At 57.4% G+C, this 10,980-nt stretch overlaps 1 protein-coding gene across 1 annotated transcript; it reads right to left on the bottom strand.

Moving 5' to 3' along the window:
- Positions 1–1,612: 1,612 nt before the first annotated feature.
- Sumo3 (small ubiquitin like modifier 3) lies at positions 1,613–10,604 on the bottom strand. Its single transcript, XM_070030856.1, has 4 exons — positions 10,450–10,604; positions 7,718–7,846; positions 4,309–4,380; positions 1,613–2,780 (listed from the first exon to the last, which is right to left on the bottom strand). Exons 1-4 carry the CDS (start codon positions 10,468–10,470, stop codon positions 2,646–2,648), a joined length of 357 nt encoding a protein of 118 aa, XP_069886957.1. The 5' UTR covers positions 10,471–10,604; the 3' UTR covers positions 1,613–2,645.
- Positions 10,605–10,980: the final 376 nt, after the last annotated feature.

The raw sequence follows: 10,980 nt of genomic DNA on the forward strand, positions 1-10,980 counted from the left end.
CCTTGGCAGGAGGGCGGGTGGTGGGTGACACTCGGGGCCCGGCCCGCACCCAGGCCCTCGGCGGGTGTGGGTGACACTCGGGGCCCGGCCCGCACCCAGGCCCTCGGCGGGTGTGGGTGACACTCGGGGCCCGGCCCGCACCCAGGCCCTTGCGCTGGGCCCTTGGCGGGTGGGCAGGTGGTGGGTGACACTCGGGGGCCCGGCCCGCACCCAGGCCCTCGGCGGGTGGGCGGGTGGTGGGTGACGGGGTCCCGCCGGCCCCAGGTGGCCCAGTTCGTGGTGTCCCGCGCTGCAGGCGCGCTGGGCGGCTGTTTCAGGAGCTGTTGGGTCACACTCACACGCACCCCCGGGAGGCTGGAACAGCAGAGTCCGAGGGGTGACCGGTTGTGGAGGTGAATGGCACAGGCCCGTCACCTGGTGGCCAGGGTCCCGTGTCAGTTTCCTGTTTCCCCAGAGCTCGGCTGTCCCTGTTTTGGTTCACACAGGATGCGCGGGTTGCACGCATCTCTGATAGTCTGCTCTCAGTAAGTGAAGCAGGGGTTCCTCCTCCAGCTAAGGGAAACCACCCTCCAAATAACCAGGCTGGGGGGGGGGGCTCATGAAGGCGGTTCCTTGGCGCCTCCCTAACCCTCCTACCACTTCTGCGTTCCACTTCAGAAAAGGCTTGGTTCCCTTGGGATCACGATGCCGGCCTTGAGACACAGAAGCTTCTCTCACTTCAAAGCATGGCTGCAGGGTCTCTCCCAAACACATCTTCCTCCCCAAGTTCATCTTTAGCTGGGCTAAGCCAAGCAACACACAGACCACCTGGTCCCAGGTCCCCTGGGTATGTATGTACACTAGCATGTACAAAGATGAGTGGTGTGCACACCCCTGGCCGCTGAACTGTGCAGCGTGAGACCAGCACACAGGATGCCTATGACTGGAATGTGACACTTCCAGGGCAAAATGGGGCAGTTCCTGCTGGGCCCTGTGCTGAGAAGAGTGAGTGGGCATCCAGGGAGCCACAAGACTTGGCACAGAGGCCTATGTAACTTAGTACACTAATGGCCAACATCTACTATTGCAGCTGTACAAATGCATACATTTCTTAGATGAAAGGTGACCTTTCTCCTGTTAGGCCTTGTGGGGCACGTGCAGTGCTCCTGCATGTGTGGAGCACTTCAGCCCTGTCGCTCAGCCACGGCCAGCACCCTCTCTCACTGGCTGGCTCTCTGGCCTCACCCATGCCTTCTTTGCACTGAGCCTTACGCCACATACTTCCTGCGGTTGAATCACTCGTCACCTTGTGCTCACTCAACCCACGGACTTCCTACAATACCTAGACAGTTTCTGATCCTGGTTTTGTGGCACTTTTGTATCTTGAGACAAACAGCCCAGACAAACCTGCTGCCTCCCAGTCTAGCTTGTGCTGACAAGGAAACCCAGGGCGGGAAGCAGCTTAGTTCAAGTCAAGCAGGAGGCAGCGGGGATGAAGAGCTGTGGGGAGCAGAGCCATCAGGGCTCTGACTTTCCAGTGACCAGCTCTGCGTGGCCATGCTAGGCGACAGTACACTGCACGTGACACACCCCGCCCTTCAACGCAGTGCTGAATAGAAGCCAAGAGACAGAATACCAAACTATATTTACTGTTTACAGTAGTAAAGGAGAACAAATAATGTACAAACTGGTGAATAAACACAATAGAGCCAACAACACCCCACCCGAGCCTCCTAACAAAACAGGAAACCAACATTTTCTGCAAGATTTCAAGCAAGCAAAAGATGATGGGTCATCATCGGGTGACTATCAAAGGCAGAGATGGCCAGGAAGCAGCAATGGACCCTTCTGGAAGGACAACAGCACAACTACAAACACTTAAATTGGTATAGATCCAAAATATTTCACAAAGCTGAAGTCACCATACTAATGCACAACCTCACTGCGTATTTGGAGGTGGTAGAGCACAAATCCATGAGAGTATTGCAAGTCACTTTTCCGTGCACTTCACCCGAGACCACACTGTGGGGAGCTCTTTACACAATGCCCTAACTGCAAATTCAGTGATAATCTTACTTTTTTATAGACCATAATTATTCATCAGAAGCAAATACCAAAAGAAATCCAAGGCCACATATAATTACCAAGTAAGTAATGTAATTACATCTTCAAAAAGGGGGAAATTGGGTTTTGTTGTGCCAATCTTTGGCCATGTGCCCACTAGCAGGTGCTGAGTGGGGGGTGAGGGGGAACAGGAGCACTCTGGGCCATGTTATTGAAAGACTTAACTCTTTATCTTTTAAGAAACAGCATTTTTCCCTTCAACTTTGCCCTATCTTGACAAAGCTTAAACTTGCATTTTAACATCCTTTGTCTATTTTAAGTGTAATCCTGCCCCTTCCGGCGTGTGACTGGACCAAGCAGCAGGGACCAGCCAGCGCTAGCCACAGACTGAGAGCCAGTACTTGGCCCCAGGTTAGGGAGAAAAAATATTTGAAGGAAAAGAAAAAAAGTAAAAACAAACAAACCCCAAAACCTGAACTCATTTCACCTAAACAAGGAAAGCCCTCCGATGCCCCGCATCCCTGCGGGGAGAGTTCTGGGTGGTGCTCAGCATGCTCCGGAGAATGTGTCCTGGACTCCGCTGTGCCTGGCCAGCCACGTGCTCACCATCCAGCAGCAACAGCAGGGCCCATGGGAGGCGTGATGCTGGGCGTGCAGGTGAAGACGGTTCCTGGGGCGGCGGCCCCCCCTGTCTGCTGCTGAAACACGTCGATGGTGTCCTCATCCTCCATCTCCAGCTGCAGCAGCAGCAGCAGCAGCCCAGCAGAAGAGAACAGGAAATGTAAGACAAGGAAGATGCACCAACCCCATTGCCCTGAGCTGCTGCTCTTCTCCAGCCACGGGGGCTGGCCACGCATGTGTAGCACGCATAGCATGCATGGAAACATCCTATGGAGCAAAATACGTACCTCCCTCACTCCCACTAACACAACTCAGAACACTCACAATACATAACTAACAGAAAACCCAGGTCATTAGGAGACAGACTGGAGTGTCTACGCTTAGACTGAACATTTCACAAACAGGCTCCTCAGGGCCTGGCAGGAGCCACAGCGGGCCACGCTTGCACAACCCAACGCCAGCAAGACCTCCTCAGAGATCCCCTGCTTGCTTCTCTTCTGACAGCGTCCTTCTAACCTTATCCTGTTCTCTGGACAACGGAGGGCTTCTGCTGCTTGAGACCAATGAGGCCAGCAGCAGGAACTTGTCTAGAATATTCTCACAGGCCAATGACAGGCTCCCAGGCAGTGCCTCCTGCGCTGGGCAGCCTGCACCGGCTTTAGGCTTGAGCCTCATCACCCACCCAGCCTGCCCTTTAGGAACCCTTCAGACCATATACTGTGTGTCATTTCCAAAAGTGGCTAAAACGGGGTATAATTGAAAAGGTATTTTGCACATTTAAGATAGTATTTTATAAAAGATATTTCCACATAAAACATTCCAGTTGATTACCGCTTTGTAAGAGACAGGAAAAAAAAATATTTTCAGCTGGGCACCAGTGGCTCAGCTACTCAGGAAGCTTGAGGATCATGGTTCAAAGCCAGCCTGGGCAGGAAAGTCCTTGAGACTCTTATCTCCAATGAACCACCAGAAAACCAGAAGTGGCACTGTGGCTCAAGTGGTAAAGCACTCACCTTGAGCTGAAGAGCGCAGGGACAGTACCCAAGCCCAGAGTTCAAGCTCCACGACCAACAAAAAAAGTATTTTCTCCATTATATAGAAAAACAAGCTGCTGAGCGTCCTAGTCTGAAGTGACTGAAAACACACTGGAACTTGTTCTAAAGCTTCCAGAAGCTTTAGAAGCTGCACAGTAATGCGAGCTGTGGACAAGGCCTGTGTCTGCGTGTGACGCATCAATGTGTGCAGAACTCTGAGACAGCAGCCAGCCAGCCACATCACCTGTGCAACATGCTTGCAGGAAACAAGAGCTACACATGGACTAAACCTGCAAGTTAAGAGTCCAGACAAGTAGTGGGGAGAAGCCCTGCATGGGTTTATGGGTAGTCCCCAGTGAGGAACCTGAGCTCCTAGTAGCCCTGCCTTCACTCCCCGCCCCCCCCCCCAGACAGCAAAGAGGTTTGATGCAGGACACCCTTTCCTCTTTTTAAAAACTTAATCTCAAAATAGGAAAATTTAAAAGTCTAATAATTAAAATCAGTAAGAAAATATACATCATTCTGTGTGCACCCTTCAATAGTTTTCAGATAAGAGTATTCCAAATGGCAGCTACTCCGATACAAATCAGACACAGTGTCAGCTTCATACCTGTGCAGGAGTGTCTGTTTCATTAATTGGTTGACCATCAAATCTGAATCTAATCTGTCTCATTGACAAGCCCTGGAAGGAAAAAGCAATTAGCATGAAATATTTCCAGATTACAAAGCTTAACTCAAGAAATAGTCATTTATATACAGACATCAGAACCAGCTGAACAGAACTAGTCTCAGCGGCCCACAGCCTGTTTCCTGAGCTGCCTGGAGCTGCCCCTTGCTGCCTTCACTCTGCTGACCCTCATCCATCCCCCACCTGCCCTGACCCTGCCCTCACACTTCCTCCTGGAAGTCAGGCAGACTGTTTGCCTCCACACAGCTCAGGTGGCAGAGGATCATGTTCAGGAAGGAGGGCAGCAGGACCATGTGTCCCCAGGGGACAGAGCCACTCCATCGACCCAGCAGCTTCTATTCCTGGACACAAGGCAGGCCGGCCCAAAGCTGCTGAAATGACTAGAGGAAAGGAAAGGCACCGTGCCAGAATGGAGAGGAAGGAGCAGAGATGAGGCTGCGGCCTCTGGTGGAGGTTGAGAGCCACAGCTCCCTGAACACTGTGGGCCTGAGGATCTCAGTGGGACCACAGTCACAGGATCCCAGGAAGAAGACAAGTACATCTGAGCCACCAAGGCAGGGACACAACACATGGCTGGGTCTGAATGAATGCTCACACCCAGGAGGGGCAGCAACCATCCTTCCACAGCAACAAACCAGACATGCTCTTTCTGGCAAGAGCTACAGCCACAGGTCAAGGCAAGCACCTCAACCTGCCCTGCCCTGGGCATGCCCGGGGACCACTCCATCTCCCCACACCTGGGCGTGCCTGGAGCCTGGGATCCTCTCCATCCCCACACCTGGGCGTGCTTGGGGACCTGCCTGGAGCCTGGGATCCTCTCCATTTCCTCACACCTGGGCGTGCCTGGAGCCCGGGGCCCTGTCCATCCCCACACCTGGGCGTGCCCGGAGCCTGGGATCCTCTCCATTCCCACACCTGGGCATGCCCAGAGTCTGGGATCCTCTCCATCCCCACACCTGGGTGTGCCCAGAGCCTGGGATCCTCTCCATCCCCACACCTGGGCATGCCCAGGGACCACTCCATCTCCCCACACCTGGGCGTGCCCAGAGCCTGGGATCCTCTCCATCCCCACACCTGGGTGTGCCCAAGGACCTCTCCATCCCCCACTCTGAGCTGGAAATGTCCACTCCTGGGAAATTTAATGACACTCAGACTACAGACTCTGGGCCCCACAGAACCACAATCCCAGCAGGCCACCTGTAGCTAACGTGGTGCCTGCCATACACACCTACTCATTAGTGGATAGTTCATGGCTTCTTCCTTAAATATTAGCAGAAACCAAGGATCAAAGGACATTTAAGACATGACTCAAATATGTAAGATCAGACCAGAAAAGGAGAAAAGGAACATAAGGACACAGGGAAAAGGAAGGCGAAAAAGCAGTTAAAACATGTGCACGCATGTGCTTAAAGCCTTTAGGAAGATGAAAAGCAATGCTGTACCAGAAGACAGAAGTCGCTGCCAAGGAAGACCAAGAAGCACCAACAAGTTTTTGGACTTAAAACCATAACAGAAATAAGGATAGCTGTGTGTCTGCCTTGCAAGTTCAACTCCAGTACCACCATTAAAGAAAGGATAGTTTAGAAAAACTTCTCAAAAAGGGACCAAAAGCCAATAGCTGTAATAAACCAACATAAAACAAGAATAACTGTCAAAATACAAGTGTGAAAGCTGGGCGCTGTGGATCCCGCCTATAACCTAGCTATTCAGTAGACTGAGATCTGAGTCGGCCCAGCAGGAAAGTCTATGAGACTAATCTCCAATAAACTAAAGTGGCGCTGCAGGCTCAAGTGGCAGAGTGCTGACCTTGAATACAAAGAGTCTCAGGGACAGCACCCAGGCTCTGAGTTCAAGCCCCAGGACAAGCAAAGCAATACAAACCAAAAAAAAGCATGAAAGACAACTGACACAGGAGGATGGGGACTAACAACAGATTATTAAGGACTAGCAGTCATCTTTCCAAAAGGAAGCCTGAGGAAGGAGGGAAGAGTTACCCAGCCCAGAGCATATGGCCTGAAATCCAAACCAGAGATGGTTTCATCGCTTCTAGAGAAAAATCAAGTGACACAGAGGACAAAGCTTGCATGCCCTGCACTCTCCTATCACACTAGAGTAAAGACGGCTGTGCAGGAACCCCCAAAAGAAAGGGAGGCTCCACTCGGAACGTTCCTGCGGCCAACTATCCAGGGTGACAGCATAGTGTACAGCTGGCTGTGTGGTGGGCTCAGGGTGACAGTACAGTGTACAGCTGTCTCCATGTGAGCTCAGGGTGACAGTACAGTGTACAGCTGGCTGTGTGGTGGGCTCAGGGTGACAGTACAGTGTACAGCTGGCTCCATGTGAGCTCAGGGTGACAGTACAGTGTACAGCTGGCTACGTAGTGGGCTCAGGGTGACAGTACAGTGTACAGCTGGCTCCATGTGAGCTCAGGGTGACAGTACAGTGTACAGCTGGCTGTGTGGTGGGCTCAGGGTGACAGTACAGTGTACAGCTGTCTCCATGTGAGCTCAGGGTGACAGTACAGTGTACAGCTGGCTGTGTGGTGGGCTCAGGGTGACAGTACAGTGTACAGCTGGCTCCATGTGAGCTCAGGGTGACAGTACAGTGTACAGCTGGCTACGTAGTGGGCTCAGGGTGACAGTACAGTGTACAGCTGGCTGTGTAGTGGGCTCAGGGTGACAGTACAGTGTACAGCTGTCTCCATGTGAGCTCAGGGTGACAGTACAGTGTACAGCTGTCTCCATGTGAGCTCAGGGTGACAGTACAGTGTACAGCTGGCTGTGTGGTGGGCTCAGGGTGACAGTACAGTGTACAACTCTCCGGGGTGGGCTCAGGACAGGGTGTGGAGGTCCGTATGGGAAGCCAGACCCTACCTTTAACAGGCTGGGTACTCTCTAAGGTCAGAAACCAGGAGGAAGACTGGCCCAGAGGACCAGGGCTTGAAAAGCGGGGAGGAACAGAGCAATGTATATAAACATTTTATAGACTACTCATAGTTTTAAAAGGTGTCCTGTCAGGAAAACAAATCCACACCCATGTGTAACCCTAACCAAAAGCCTGTGTGCATTTCTAGAAGCATAAGAATTTTTTATGATTTTTGCTTTTCAGCAGTATTAGGGTTTGAACTCAAGGCTTTTACTACAAGGCAGATGCTCTACTGCCACACCTCCAGCCACAGATGAACCATACTGGACATCACGGGATAATCAGCCACACCTCGGGGAGGCAGGGAAAGTGTACCAAACAGCCACAGCTCGCTGTATCCCGTGTGGCCCCAGGACCCTCGCTCCCTGCGTTGGGAACCTGCAGCGCACCCGTTCCGCAGCCGTACCTGCCTCTCACAGTAGGCCTTCATCAGCTTGCTCAGGGGGGTGTGCCTCTTGATCTTGAACTGCACCACAGAGCCATCCTGCCCCGCCACCTTCAAGTTGATGTGGTCATTCTCCGTCTTCACTCCCTCCTGCCACAGACAGGAAATGGGTCTCAAAATAACCTTAGTGTTAAAGGGAAGTCTTTAGGTAATAAATGGCTGTTGGTAAAGCCAACGTAATTCTCCTGCAATTCAGAGTGGCTCACGTGACTTTTATTTTTAGAGTTTATCTTTAACGTCCACTTGTTAAGCATCCGTGTGAGGACATGCTACGTACAGCCTGGCTTAATGCAGCTAAGGGAGAAAAACCAGAAAACCCATCTTGTTTTAAAATTACTCATGAGGCTAGTAGAAACATTCACATTCACAGAGTACACATAGCTGGAAGAAAGGAAAAAGAAAGCAGCCAAACACTTCCAAGGAGCAGAGGCTGCCCGCCGAAGCGGCTGCAGGACCCCTGGGGCGCAGGGTCGCCCCCTCCCTACCCAAGCCCTCATGCCGGCTGTGCTCCCCAGGGCAGACTCCCCAGCACATCAGAGACACATTCACTCACTCCAGCCAGCCCTTGTCAGGAGGGAGCCAGCCGCATGACACCTGCTCTAGAACAAAGTGGCAATGCAAGTGAAGAGGACCAATGACTGCAGACCCTGTGTCAGGACTGAGAGATGGAGCTCCCCAGAGATCAGGAAGGACCGGTGCCTGCCTTATGAGCACCATGTGGTGTGCTCAAAACACCCACATGTGGTGCCCCCCACACCAGGGCAGAAGTCATCCAACAGGCAGGCATGGATGGGGCCATGGTCCCTCTCTCTGCCCAAGAGCAGGACATCAAGAACTGAATGCTGCCAGGCGCCAGTGGCTCACGCCTGTCATCCCAGCTACTCAGGAGGCTGAGATCTGAGGATCACGGTTACACCAGCCCAGGCAGGAAACTCTGTCAAGACTATTATCTCCAAGTAACCAAAAAGCTGGGAGTGGGACTGTGGTTCAAATGACATAGCAAAAAAGTTCAAGGACAATGCCCAGGCCCGAGTCAAGTCCTAGGACAGACACCAAAAACATTAAATAAATAAAAGGCAGGGGCGGTGGTGGAGTGCTCCAACCCCTGACTCTAATGAGCGTGGAGACCCAGCAGTGTGTCAAGAATAAATATACATCTAAAATCAACCCAAGGGATTGGCCCCCGTGGCTGCATCTGTAATCACAGCACTTGGAGACCTGACGCAAGAAGACACGGGTTCAAGGCCAGCCTGAGCCACTGCCTTAGACTGGAAACCATCAGTGGCTTGGGGCCTGCAGCTCTGTGCCCAGCCGGCGTGGTGCTGCCCCTTGGGTGGGAGCTGGACCCCGGGGGACAGAACCACCGACCCCCGCACCCACCCCCCCCATCGCCCTGGGGCCCATCTGCTGCCCAGGCCTCCGCAGCTGACCAGCTTCTGCGAGCTCAGCTGAGAAGGCCTGTGCAGCTCCTCACATTTCGCTTTATTACGTCCAGGGCCTTGGCCTTGCAGGGCCCAGCGCATCCAACCCACGCACCTGGAGGACGGCGGCCCCTGGGGGGGGGGGGGGTCCTGGAGGACGGCGGCCCCTGGACGGGGGTTGGGGGATCCTGGAGGATGGCGACCCCTGGACGGGGGTTGGGGGATCCTGGAGGATGGCGACCCCTGGACGGGGGTTGGGGGATCCTGGAGGATGGCGACCCCTGGACGGGGGTTGGGGGATCCTGGAGGACGGCGGCCCCTGGACGGGGGTTGGGGGATCCTGGAAGATGGCGGCCCCTGGGGGGGGGGGTTGGGGGATCCTGGAGGATGGCGGTCCCTGGACGGGGGTTGGGGGATCCTAGAGGATGGCGACCCCTGGACGGGGGTTGGGGGATCCTGGAGGACGGCGGCCCCTGGACGGGGGTTGGGGGATCCTGGAGGACAGCAGCCCCTGGACGGGGGTTGGGGGATCCTGGAGGACGGCGGCCCCTGGACGGGGGTTGGGGGATCCTGGAGGACGGCGGCCCCTGGACGGGGGTCCTCCCACCAGTGGGGACAAGACGTGTCCGCGGAGAGAGCAGCTCCGGGCCGGGGAGGGCCGGGGAGGGGACGCCCGCCCCCCACCCGCCTGGCCCGCGGGTCAGCCGGAGGGAAGGTCAGCCACGAGTGCCCGGCCTCGCTTCCCAGGGACGGCGACCGGCCGCCGGCCGGGGCGGGGCCACACCGGGCCCCCGAGGCCGCACCCCGTCCGACCCGCGGCCGGAGCACCGACCCGGACCCGGGGAGCGGACGGCAGCGGGCGGGCTGCGCGGCTGGAGCACCGGACCCGGGGGTGGACGGCAGCGGGCGGGCTGCGCGGCCGGAGCACCGGACCCGGGGGTGGACGGCAGCGGGCGGGCTGCGCGGCTGGAGCACCGGACCCGGGAGGGCGGGGCGGGGTTGGAGGCGCGTCTGGGGGCGGGGCGGAGCCTGGGCGGGGCGGAGCCTGGGGGGGCCGGCGCTGGGGGCGGGGCCGGCGCTGGGGGCGGGGCCGGCGCTGGGGGCGGGGCCGGGGCTGGGGGCGGGGCCGGCGCTGGGGGCGGGGCCGGCGGCACCGGGGGGAGGGGCGCGGGCGTCGGGGGGGGGGGGGGGGGGGGCGCCTCGTCGGGCCGGGTGCGGTCCCGGCGGCGCCTGGCCGGGGCGCGGAGTCGGCGCTGGGCGGGCCGGGCTTACCTTGGGCTTCTCCTCGGACATGGCTGCGCGGCGTTGGCGGCGGCGGGACGCGCGGCGGGAACGGGCGGCGCCGGAGCGGACGAGTCACGCTCTCCGCCCCACCGCAACTGTTCGCGGGGCCGCGCTTTATCCCCACATCCCGGCGCGCCGGTTGGTAGGTGGCGGTCACGTGGCGCTGCGCGTGCACGATGCGCGCGTTCCCGGCGTCGGGCGCGCGCCGGCCGGCCGCGATTCTCGGCGGTTGAGCCTGCGTCACGGGGCGCGCGGCGCGGGGGCGCGGGGGCGGGGGCGCGCGGCGCGGGGGCGGGGGCGCGGGGGCGCGGGGGCGGGGGCGCGCGGCGCGGGGGCGGGGGCGCGGGGGCGCGCGGGGGGCGGGGGCGCGCGGCGCGGGGGCGGGGGCGGGGGCGCGGGGGCGCGCGGCGCGGGGGGCGGGGGCGCGCGGCGCGGGGGCGCGCGGCGCGGGGGCGGGGCGCGGGGGCGCGCGGTGCGGGGGCGCGGGGGCGCGCGGTGCGGGGGCGCGCGGCGCGGGCC

The sequence above is a fragment of the Dipodomys merriami genome, unplaced genomic scaffold (genome assembly GCF_024711535.1).
Source record: "Dipodomys merriami isolate MVZ:Mamm:240054 unplaced genomic scaffold, mDipMer1.0.p SCAF_2, whole genome shotgun sequence".
NCBI lineage: Eukaryota > Metazoa > Chordata > Mammalia > Rodentia > Heteromyidae > Dipodomys > Dipodomys merriami.